Source organism: Fulmarus glacialis, unplaced genomic scaffold, assembly GCF_000690835.1.
Source record: "Fulmarus glacialis isolate BGI_N327 unplaced genomic scaffold, ASM69083v1 scaffold10568, whole genome shotgun sequence".
Lineage (NCBI taxonomy): Eukaryota > Metazoa > Chordata > Aves > Procellariiformes > Procellariidae > Fulmarus > Fulmarus glacialis.
In genome coordinates this window covers 11,864-24,395 of record NW_009226336.1, presented here as the reverse complement: position 1 = coordinate 24,395, position 12,532 = coordinate 11,864, and the positions used below count along the sequence as shown (strand labels likewise).

Here is a 12,532-nt window from a genome sequence, read left to right as displayed (position 1 = left end):
GGTTTGTAAAAGGTCCGGGTGCCCCCGCTGCATCTGCACGGGTCGGGCCCCTGCTCGTAACGGGGATCCCGCTTCATTTCCTGGGCAGGGAGCCCCGGGATGCACACCACGAAGAACAGCGTGGTTTAGAAACTGTCTGGCCTCCCCCTGCCAGGGGCTTCGCTTCTCCCCGTCCCGCTTCTGCGGGCCGAACGAAAGGTGCGGGTGCCTCACGGAGCAGCCCGGGGCTGACGCGCAGGACTCCCTCCTGCAAGCAGCTGTGGTGGGTGCCCACTCCTCCCCGGGCCTGCAAGCGGCCGTCCCTGCGTGCCACCCCAACCCCGTGCTTCTGGAGGGGTTTCATACAAAGGTTGTTCACGTAAGTCAAGAGTCTGCACGACCGCAGCGGGGCTCTGGGTGAGCTGCAGCCCTGCCCAAAGCCCATCTCAGCAAGGCTTTAACCCAAGTACCATTCATCTGGAGAGATGCCCCTACCCTCTCCTCATACCCCTCAAACCAAAATCATCTCGGAAATGATGCAGGATGTAAGTCATGGAGGGCAGAGGTGTTCCTGCCCGGCTTCGGGTGGCACAGCCTCGTAGCTGGCACAACCTAAGAAACTTTTCCTCATCCCCACGCTATATCCTCACCATCGGTGCTCAGCCAGGTTTGCAGTGCAGCTCTGCTCTTGCCTTGCCCCTTGTATCATGGTTTCAGCAGCACAGGGAGGGATACAAAATCATATCCTCTAAAAGTAGCCTGCTAAACACACCCTGGAAAAGAGTTACACAGTGGAGAGCAAAACAAGGAATTTGGTATCAGATTGAAAAACATATAACATATTCTGAAACTCTTGTTTCAAAAGTTAAAAAAAACACCAGGGGGCTACTTCCTAGCACCTTCCAGCACTCCCTTCTCACTTGTGAAGCAATCAGGCAGGAGGAGAAAGCACATTTTCTGTAGGTCAGCCCTGCTAAAATGAGTTCATGGGCACCCTTGCGATGTGGCGGCAGAGCTGTGAGCCCCTCTCCTCCTGCCCAGCCCCAGGTGGCTTGTCCTGTTGGACACCGAGGCTCTGTAGGGCGTGCAGGGGAAGCAGCGTGGCCATGACACGTGGGGTCCCAACCAGGCAGGGTGCTGAGCTGGGCACGGCCTCAGCTCCTCATGCTCGCCAGCCAGCATCCTGGAGTTACCGTAAACTTGAATACATAAACCAAACTGAGCACCGCCATAGAAACAGCCCAAATAAATTGTCAGCCATAGGGAACACTTCCCTAGCAGCATCCATATACAGTTGGTGAGTTCTGGGGCTCTCCTCTGCCTTAGTTTTTCTCTGTAAATCTTCCTTTTCTTCTTCATTGGGTCTCTTTTTGTCTGTTTGTATTTCATGTCCTGCTTTATTTCTCCGCTGGCTTCTCTCCTCATTTTTCTTTCCCTGTTCTGTCAAAAAAAAAAAATCAAACCTATATTATCTATTTGTATTAGACTGATAATTATCAGTACTTCAAATATTGTTAGGATTGGGCCACAGCCAATTAGCATTACAAGAATTTTTTTTTAAATTTTTTATTTTTATCTTTTATTTTATATTTGAGTCTCTCTTAAAGTACCACTCACCAAACACTGAGGAGCGGGTTGATTATGGCAACCCCAATCCACTTGGGATCAACACCCCATTCCCTAAAAATGGGCACCCTCTGCCCTTTCAAAGAATTGAGCAGACCTTGCACTTTCTTCTCAAAGACACACAGCAGAGGAGAAGGCGGAAAATGCCCGCTCCCACCTCCCCCTCCTTTTATGCTCTAGCCCCATGGTCAGCACGTTCACCCAGAAAGGGGGAGCCCAGCTCTGAATCCCCAGAAAAACACCCCACACAACCTGCCAGCAGGCCTTGAGAGTGTGTTTGTTCTGGGCATGTGGGGAACCGACTGTATCTCCGCTCCGCCAAGGGCCTGAAATGGAAATTCAGAAGCCCCGTTATAACACGTTATAACATCATGGACATCCCATTAACACCCATGTATCCTTACCCTGTGCTAAGACTGGTTTACCGAAGGGAAGGCACTGCCACCTTTTCTGCCTCTGAATTAAAAGAAATGGATAGCTGCGCTTTGAGGGGACATCAGTCCTTATGGTGAGTATTTGGACACATGGACGGTGCCCCATACCTGTCTCCCAGGGCCCTGAGGTGGAGGAAGACTCAGCCTCACCCAGCTTGGACTAAACGCTCATCCTTGTGGGAAAAGTGGCTGGCTGAGTGATAGATGGAGCCACAAATATAGATGATTTGAGAACTTTAAATCAGAAAGTAAAGGGCTACGGAGCCTTCCAGCAGGGCAGCATGTGAGCTGAAGTTTTCAGGATCACGATTTTGGAGTCTTCTGCAAGCGCTCCAAAGTCTTTTGGCTCTGACCCGCTGTTAGTACCCGGCATGCAGAACCGAAGGCTTAGCTGTCGGTTCCAGTTTTGCTGCACAAATGTCTTGCCAGAGCCTGGGCTTTCAGGAGGACCTGCTGATTTAATAGTCCTCTTCTGTGGCTGAAATCCCATTCACACCCACGGCTCTTGCATATTGCTGGTTAGAACCTATTTTGAACACCAGAAAACAAACACAGAAAGACCATAAGCAGAGAGTGTGCACTCATTTTTTAAAAGATGCTCAAAAATACTCATTTGCATTAGGTGCGATTTTTGCTCAGGTGAACTGAGAGGAACTAGCCAAGGACCCTTGGCACCAGAACCCCTCTGTTCCCACAGTAAACCCTGAGCCCCATCTGAGGCAGAGAGTTACCAGAAGAGGGGGCAGAAGCCCAAATCTTAGGAGCGGCCCAATCACATCACTTGGTGGGGCTCGACACAATGTGAACGAAGCATAACTCTCTCTTCCCAGAACACACTAAAGCAATACACGGTTTCCCCCCTCCCACCCAACTAAAAATACATCGTATTTATAAAGCACATTTCCCCTATGTTTCAGGAAAGAGAGGACTATTTTTACACATGGTGTACAGACAGAAATACTCCAGCCAGAGTGGGTGAGAGCTGGCAGCGTCACGGTGAGACTGAAATATAGCTGTGGCTCAGCCCTTGGAGACAGCCTGGCTTCTCCCCCCGCAGAGAATTTGCTTCTGAGCATCTATAACGTATTTCTTCCTTCTTCCCCAAATCAAGGGTTAGAAGGAACATGAACCACATGTGAGAATGACTCATTAATTGTCCAGGTGATACACTGATGAGAAGAAAAAGTTGCTAATAAAAAGCTTCTGCCCCAGGGGTAGGGGGAATGGTGTTATGTGGGTTGTTTGCCTTTGAGTGCAGGCTGTAGCAAAGCACAGACTAAGCCAAAATAATAATTTTTGAAGGTAACGGGATATATTTTTCATTTATAATACATAGTGAAAGATTTGGGGTTATTGTGGACTTTATGTTCTTTTGTAAGTTAGCTGCATTTGTAACACAGTATGCCTGTAATGAGTAATAAGAATATGAAAATTATTGTCTGATAATAGGGATAAGGAGCTATGGCTTGGTTTGCTTGGATTTTATTATGGGCTCCCAAATCTTATTCTGATTTTTCATAAATATTTAAATCTCTCTATAAAAACAACACAAAACCCCCACATGTTAATCTAGTGATGGATGTTCTGTGCGTATATTGCAAACAGCTGTGCTGGAAGCTAACTGTCCTATTTACTCATAGATTAGAAATGTTATTTAAATGAGTATTTTTGCCACTCCAATTGTAAGAGTACTCTAACTGGACTGAATTTCCTTTATCTTGAGTAAATAGGCAGTAATTTCTATTCTTCAGTGTGCATTGTGCTGTCCAAGCCAATTCTTCCTTTTTGTGGTGCAGGACACCTCCAGTACTCTCATAGCAGCCACAGAATATCCCTTAGGGAATTAATTTAGAACTTTGTATGAAAACCTCTTGGAGTATTTTGGGTACAAGATGCTGTGGGCTGCAGGAATTTTTCAATTGTTAGATATAAAATGAAAGAAAGATCTAATTTGTTAATGGAAGAAGTTAGAATACAGATTCCTCTTGGAAGAACAGGCAGGCTTGGGCTCAAGTTAGCTTTGAGGTAACAGTTACGGTGCTTAGGAAAATCTTATTGAAGAAGACCCACTGTGCCTCAATCCCAAATACATTCCAAGTAGCAGGGAAAAGCCTCTTTTCCTTTGAGTTCTTCCTATCTACTTCAATAAGCCTTTCTTGACAGGTTGTTAGACAACTCTGGTTTTAGAATGAGGCCTCTCGCCTAAAAGGTAGGCTGTAAAAGGGTAGTAGTAGTTAAAATCTTAGCTGTGCTATTAATGAACTGTGGTGTGTGGCGCTCTCTTTCCTCAAGAAAAGAACAAGCTTTCCTCTTGATGTGGAAGAGCAGAAAGCGTAACTCACCTTGCTGTTGTCTCCTCTTTCTATCAGTTAGCTGTAGCCCAAGCACCCGGGTAGTTTGAAGGTCTCCAACCCTTTGTGTCTCCTCACCCATCAGAATGTCTGGACGTGGAAAGAAACACGCGGTGGCTGGCAAACCCGCAGCTGCACCGAAGAAAACCAAATCAGCCAAGGCTGGTCTGCAGTTCCCCGTAGGTCGTGTCTACAGGCTCCTTAAAAGAGGGAACTACACTGACAGGGTCGGTCCCGGCGCTGCCATCTACTTGGCTGCGGTGCTGGAGTACCTGAGCGCGGAGATCCTGGAGCTGGCGGGGAACGCTGCACGGGAAAACAAGAAAGCCAGGATCCTGCCCAGGCACATCCAGCTGGCCGTGAGAAACGATGATGAGCTGAACAAGCTCTTCTCCTGCGTGATCATCGCTCAAGGAGGGGTTATGCCGAATATCCTTTCCCAGCTCCTTCCCAAGAAAACTGTTGGAGATGCTGCTCCCTTTCAGGGACAAGGTGGTAGCCAGTGAAACTTGCTTTTCCCAGTCTGGTCTGTGCACTTATGGATGATGGGACTCAGTAGCACTAGTTTCTATGTGTTTGCTTCTTTGTCAAGTATTCTTCTGATAATTTTAATGCATTTTTAAAGCTTGTAATAAAGTTTCTAGAATGCCACATGTTCTCCTCCTTTCTTTTCTCAGCTCCTCTTCCAGGGATGGAAGAACACAGAAAATGTCAAAAAAAGTCTAGCATACCACCCGAATAACTTTTTAAAAAGTGAAGTACATGTTTACTTTTGAAAACATGTTACAGGTAACTGTTATGGAGCAGACAGAGGTGTCAAGACACACACTGCCATTCAGGTTCATGTGAACTTTTCCTCCATCACAGATTCATAGTGCAATTAGTTCAGTGCCTCAGAGGTTGTTTAACTCTGCTTTAGAAGTTAGTAACCCTGTGCTTTAAAGTCTTATTGCTCATAAATCTGTAGCAAACAAGTACCTCTCTTTAGACTGCTCCAACATGACACTAAACCTCTACCCCCTCCATCTTATCATAACAACCATAGGTAGTTTATTTAAAATCTGGTGCAATATTTGTGCTGTTGGTAGAAGTGACTGTCTTGCTGCTGTCTATCAGTGCAGAAGGACAAAAGTCTCCATATCCAAACAAGCCCCCAGGCCTTTGCTGACCAAGTCATTGAAAGTCTTCCCCCAGGAAAGTGCCCAGGGATTCTCTGTTCATAGTGGGTGCTGAGGCTTGCTGTTGAACTGGAAACCAGGGATCTGCTGCAGCTGCATTAGGATCAGTCTGCCCCTGAGGCAGTATCTCACACAGAGAATTGCTGGTTAGGACCAGCTTCCTAAACTGTAGCTGGAGCATGAACTTTTTATTTGAAAAAGATTTGCCTGTCCTGTTGAGTTTGACCTAGCTCCTTTGCCCCCTCAAGGCACGAGGGTGTCGGACCCTACTGGCCAGGTTTTATGATGCTGACAGACGTCAGAGCTGTATGCAGCTGAGTTAATGACTCACTCCAAGCTGTGCTTACACAGAAATGGGAAGAGAGGATACCTGACTGTTGTGGTTTAACCCCAGCCGGCAACTAAGCCCCACCCAGCCACTCGCTCACCCTCCCTACCCCGCGAAGAGTAAAAGTGAGAAAATTTGTGAGTTGAGACAAAGACAGTTCAACAGGTGAAGCAAAAGCCACGCACACAAGCGAAACAAAACAAGGAACTCATTCCCTACTTCCCATCGGCAGGCAGGTGTTCAGCCATCCCCAGGAAAGCAGGGCTCCATCACGCGTAGCGGTTACTTGGGAAGACAAACGCCATCACCCCGAATGTCCCCCCTTCCTTCTTCTTCCCCCAACTTTGTATGCTGAGCATGACGTCGTATGGTGTGGAATATCCCATTGGTCAGTTGGGGTCAGCTGTCCCGGCTGTGTCCCCTCCCAGCTTCTTGTGCACCCCCAGCCTGCTCGCTGGTGGGGTGGGGTGAGAGGCAGAAAAGGCCTTGGCTCTGTGTAAGCACTGCTCAGCAGTAACTAAAACATCCCTGTGTTATCAACACTGTTTCCAGCACAAATCCAAAACATAGCCCCACACTAGCTACTATGGAAAAAATTAACTCTATTCCAGCCAAAACCAGCACACTGACTGAGCAGATACTTGATTTCAGGGTGGTAGGCAACTGGAACAGTCATTGTATGCTGCCTGGTTTTCAAGAGCAATTTGATGAGATCTTGGCTGGCCTGCAATTAACCCAGTGAGGAGTTACGTTAGGGTCAGGGGTTAGTTAATCCTCAAGTGGAAGATGCTGTAGCAATGAGAAGTGAAAAAGTCTGAGAGTAGATCTTAAGTTTTATGCATGTAGTAAAAATGTGGTATATGTAACTAGCCTTGTGCTGAGTGCTTACACCTGTAAATGAAAAAAAAAGCTTTAAAGGAGGTACATGAGAAATGAACACATGAAACTCAAATTATTTCCTTCATTTAACCATGGCAAGGGAAAGCAGGGAATGATTATTTCTTTGGACCAAGCAAAAATCTAAAGGTTTGCGGTAATGGTAGAAGACTCAAGCAAGGCACTAATTTTGTGCAGTTTTAAGCATGGAAGTGCTTACAGCACCCTTTGCTAGTCTGGAGAACTGTGTGTCAGTCATCGTGCCGCTCCTGGATGCAAGCTGCTCCTGTGAGCCTGCTCTGCACAACACCAAACAGACCCTGCAAGGCATGGCCAGTGCTCAAATACCTTCTATAAATGCCTTCACCTGCCATTTTCTGTATGATGGAAGGCACTGAGTGAGCTGTGTAGCCCTACCTCTACTTACACCCAAAGACAGAGTTTGTGGTGAAGTACTGGTCCAATTCAAATGTCAATTTTTTAAGTAGTTCTTTGATCAAGAACAATCTGCTTGCTTTCTTCTAGCCAATAGTTCAACCCATTTCTAAATTAACCAGATAGCATAGTGATCTGAAAACTCAGTCCTCTGGGGTAGATGTCTCCTAACCCAGCTGCTCAGTAAAAATTTCTGTTGTGCCAGGGCTCAACATTCCAGCATTTGTGTACTGACGAAAAAAATTATTCAGCTGTCACCACATCCTTGACCCTAGAAAGGATCTATTATGCCTTGCAACACAGCTATGCATGACTTTGGAAAAAAACTGGACTGTGTGACAGACGGGGACAAGTCCTAGAAGAGAGAGAACCCAATGTCAGGCTTTCCCAGGCTCTGCAGCGTGGTCACAAAGCAGCTTGGCCACTGCTGGCAGCACAAAGAACAGTGGTACAGGTTGCTGGGTTTAATTCTTGATGACTGCAGCAAGGTGAGGTGTGCCCCCTTCCAGCTCTAATAAATTAACTGCCAATCAGAGATACTGCAGATCTAACAGTAACTGTTAGGCTTTTTTCCAGAGGAGATCAGCTAACAAGGTGCTAAGCAGCTCTGCAAGGAGTAGTGACAAATTCTCATGCTCTCAGGGACTGTACTGAGTTGCTCTTGTTTGGGACCTTGATTGTTTCCTATTTTGAGTGGCTGAATCCTTGTTCACCCAGGTGGCATTAAATGATGCAAGAGCTGGTAATGATAGGGCTACCACTGTGGAGTTTCCAAGGGGGCAGCTCTTGCCAGAAATTGTGATTTGGCGGATTTGGGTAGTGGTATTGTTGGAAAAGAGGCGAAGTCAATAACTTCTTCAGATGAAAGTTCTTAAGAAATGACAGCATGCTTTCTTTGTGTTAGATAAACTCCTGAGTGAAATAATAGTTTTGTAAGTTCTGTGTTTGGTATAAGGCTGCTTAAGGGGGCTTTTAATTTTTTTAATTTATTTACTTGTGTAGGCTAATTTTAAAAGCTTATCTTTCTAAGGCCCACAAAAATCTGCTAAAAGAACTTTTTATTGTATTTTTAAGCACTTCAATTTGATATCTGATTGAGTTCCTCCCCACATCTGTACAGAGCTTCTCATTATTTAAAACCAACTAATGATTAAAACTTGAAAATAATTCTATATACGAGAGCAGAATTTTCCTGAGGTTTTTTTCCAGTTGCTTTGTGTTATACATGGAAGAGTAATCGGTACTATTCAGTACCAGAGACTTTATGTCAGTAATAAGTGATGGGGCTTGTTAGAATGGATGTAATACCATACAAGAATATGGTACTTGTGCATTCGTAGTAGCCTGATGCACAGTGTGCTGAGCAGAGCAATTTCAGTGTCTGATGTAAAACAAAGCTGCTCTTCTTCCCGTAAGTCTTGATTGTGGCCTGTTATCTTGCAGCAATAGGTCCCCTCACCTCTGGAAGACAAGATCCATTTGAAGTGGTTTCCAGTAGATGAAGTTCTTTTTTGTTGTTCTTACTTCAAACAAAGATGAGTTTCTAGCTCTGGCTCTCACAAGGTCATCATTGCAGAAACTACTTAGGTTCTTACCAGCGGTAAGTTCAGTGAAGCTTCCCTGCAGGGTTTTTGAACACTTGTGAGTATCCCGAAGCCTAGTTTGCTTAACCTTTCTCCTTAACAACAGTCCTCCTTTGATACTGGGTCAGAAGACCTTGCTCCTAAGTTCTACCTTACTCTCTTGAAAAGTTTTGGAAATCTAGCAGATGGCTGACCTGCTGCTCTGGCTGCGCTTGTAGATGCCTCTTGGCTGGAAACTTGTCAGACTCTCCTAGAGCAGCAGCCTGACCCATCTGCTCCTTCAGACAAAAGTATGAACAACTAACGAACTTTCTGAGAGGGGAAAACTGACTTGTAAAGGAATTAGAAAGGCAGTGAAACGAGGAGGAAGAAAGGACTTAAATGCTCAGTTTCTGTGTCTGTTTGTTTTGGGTTTTTAATTCTTTCTTTTTTTATACTAGGTTGATAGAATGTTTGAACATGAGAAGAAAACCACAAGGCTCCTCCTTGTGCCAAAGAAAACCAAATCAGCCAAGGCTGGTCTGCAGTTCCCCGTAGGTCGTGTCTACAGGCTCCTTAAAAGAGGGAACTACACTGACAGAGTCAGTCCTGGCGCTGCCATCTACTTGGCTGCGGTGCTGGAGTACCTGAGCGCGGAGATCCTGGAGCTGGCGGGGAACGCTGCACGGGAAAACAAGAAAGCCAGGATCCTGCCCAGGCACATCCAGCTGGCCGTGAGAAACGATGATGAGCTGAACAAGCTCTTCTCCTGCGTGACCATCGCTCAAGGAGGGGTGTTACCTAATGTTCTTCCTGAACTTCTTCCTAAGAAGACCATCTCATTTAAACCGCCCCATAAATATGTCCAGTCACAGGAGTTCTAGCTGCCATCAGGCTCCTGACTTTGTGATGGTGTTAACGCTGGCTTTCTCCATGGCTCAGAGTTTTTCATGCTGGTTAGCATTTTTGGTCTAAATTTATGTGTGTGTACCTGTGCACATGTCTGAAAAGCTGAAGACGGGGTTGCTAGTTAGGTTTCCCTAGCTATGTCCTTCAAAAGCAAAAAGTCAACAGACTACTTCTATGAATAAATAAGTGTGCAAAGGACTCGTGTCCATCTTAGTCCCTTCTATAAAATATCTGTTGCACCAAGCAGACGATTTTCTTTGGCAGTGCAGTTATCCAAGGAAACCTGCTCCATGGTCTTTAAAGCTTGTGTCTCCACGTGTATGGCTGGAATCTCCTTGTTCAGTATGTGTAGAAGTCTGCTTCATCTGACCACTTCAGACCTCATCATGGGCACAGTTAACTATTCAGGGTAAGTAGATGCACCTGAGAAACTTAAACTGGACTGCCTTATAATGATGGTAACGCTGATGAATTATCTTCTCTAACATTTGGATATGGAGGTAGGGCTGCACTGTAACTTCAAAGTGTCACTGCACACATCTTGGTCCAAAGACGGTGTTGGAATTGTCCTCTGAGTTTCTGCACTGATGGAGTGCAATCCAAGGAGTCTTCTACAGGCAGTATATAAACCTTGCCAGTGCTTGAGCCTTAAAGATCTTCTAGAAACCCTTCTTAAGAATAAATCCAAATATAGTTTCTACCTCTCTGGTACTGAGAATCTCCTTAGCTGCTTTGAGGCTTGTTCCATTAGGATCCAGATTAAGGAAACCTGTGCATTAAAAGGCAATCCAAGAAGTGGCCTTTTCCAGGACCTTCCAAAACTCTTGTCTTCCACCTGCGCAGCTTGAAAGACTACCTAAGCACTATTAGATTTGCACTCTGGATTGCAACATTACAGTGGACACACACTGGTATTAATCTGTTTGCTGTGCTGCAGAAGCTTTTGTTTAACAGCTTCACCAGCAGGATGCCACTGAAATTTAAGAGCCTTATAACTGCACTATTAAGTGTTTGAATTATTCTATTTGTAACAGGAAGGCCCTAGTGTCCACCAGCTTCAGATATATTAATCCAGCCAGGTAAAAAGGCTATTTAGAGAACTGCCTCAAGACTTGACCCTACCAGCCCAATGTTTGGGAGCCTCTGTTTCCCATATCTGCCCCATAGTTATCCATATTGTGCTGCTGCTGCTTTCTCCAGTGTAACTCAGAGATCTCCCTGGTTTTCTGATCTTGTGAGAACTGGGATCTTTTGAAGAATGGGCTGCAGAGAGTTCACCTCTTTGTGTAGGCAGGCTAGGGCATTTAAACAAAGGGCAAGAAGCCAGGAATGAGGTATTGTGGGACTGCAGCCAGGGGACTTTCTGTATGTGAAACCTCTAGCATGTGTCTAAGCTGCAAACACCTACTAGAGGCCATGCTATGAGAAGGCAAAGAGAGGAGAGTGTTGGTATCAGGTCAGTCTCAATATAACTGGCTGCTATGGGCACTGGAGATAAGTGATAAGTGATTTATAGAGTGGATGGTAGATGTTGTTTTGAGGGCAGCCATAAGATCAGCCATTGCTATCTGTGTAAACACGGCAACTTTTAGCTAGAGATGTAGAGGATGAAACGGTGCTGAAGCGCTCACCAGCACCATGAACCAAACCCTCCAAGCTGCTGGCTTGGACAGCAAAAGCAGCTTCTCAGGGGGCCGCTGCATGTTTTTCTATGGCAGTTTCAATCAACAGTGCATTTGAAGAAAAACAGTCCCCTGTTTCCCCGTCAGGCTGATGGTCACATTTCATGCTGTGTTGGCTCAGAGGCTTGCTCCTGGCCTGAGCCAGCTGCCCACAGCATGGGTGCCCTGCAGCAGCATGGGCTTCTGCAGCTCCTGCCACCCTGTTCCCTTTGCTGTGCCAACACAGCTGCTTACAGCACCTACTGCAAACCAGGCTGCTGCTGGGCTTATGTGTTAAACCTTTTTTTTTTCTTTTTAAAAAGCAAAACTCACATCAAACTACTTGTGTGTGCCTTTCCCAGTGGTGCTGGCACAACTCCAGGGTTTGTGTGGGGGCAGGAAGAAAAGACCGAGAGTGGGACGATGGCTGGAGCTGCTGAGGCAGAGATTGCCTCCAATGCCTCCACGGTGTGGGCTGTGACTGTGAAGCCCCGTGGGAATTTCAAAGGTCTCTGCCTGGAGTGAAGCTGTATCACACCAGGTACATGAGTTGACATGACCCGTGGAACAGGAGGTTTCAGCAAACGCTTTTGCCTATAGAAAAATTACCAAAAAAGGGAAATTTAATGGAGACCTTTCCTCAAGTCTCAGCTCTTCTGCAGAGGAAACAAAGCTTGACTCTGGCTTGTGTAAGGGATTGCCCCCCATCTCGAGGAGCTGTATGGCCTGTGCTGGGACGAGCTGGCCAAGAGGCGCTGCTGCTGCCCAGGGTACAGGACTCAGCCTGAGACCCAGTCAGAGGGAAAGTAGCCATCGGGGTGGTGCTGGCTGGTCTCTCTGTCTTTGTTTCCAAATAATTCATTTAATACATCTTATATTAAATTCATCTAGCTTTACCAGAAAGTTTATGTAGGTTTAAGTATGGCTGCAGGGTGGCTGGCAAGCTCAAGGCATCCCGTTGCTCCAGAAGCAGCAAGCCTCGGAAGATGTGGTCTGTCACGGCTGAGTGCCCAATAGGTGCTCTGGGGTCTGCAGCTCACGTCTGGTAAACAGCAAGGAGGGGAGAAGCATCGCCTTTGGCAGTGGCTCACCCTCACTTTCTTGGCAAAACTCAACAGACGAGAACAAACTGGAGGAATACTGGAATGGGGAGGGAGCACAGGGCACTGACAGGTCCCGGGAGAGCCACAGGG

General features: G+C 46.2%; 2 protein-coding genes across 2 annotated transcripts; both read left to right on the top strand.

Annotated features, from left to right (window-relative positions):
- Window positions 1-4,476: 4,476 nt before the first annotated feature.
- Window positions 4,477-4,896, top strand: LOC104080396 (histone H2A-beta, sperm-like). The gene has a single exon (XM_009582773.1). The coding sequence runs from the start codon at window positions 4,477-4,479 to the stop codon at window positions 4,894-4,896; it is 420 nt and encodes a 139-aa protein (XP_009581068.1).
- Window positions 4,897-9,239: 4,343 nt separating this feature from the next.
- Window positions 9,240-9,653, top strand: LOC104080395 (histone H2A-beta, sperm-like). The gene has a single exon (XM_009582772.1). The coding sequence runs from the start codon at window positions 9,240-9,242 to the stop codon at window positions 9,651-9,653; it is 414 nt and encodes a 137-aa protein (XP_009581067.1).
- The last annotated feature ends 2,879 nt before the right edge of the window (window positions 9,654-12,532 follow it).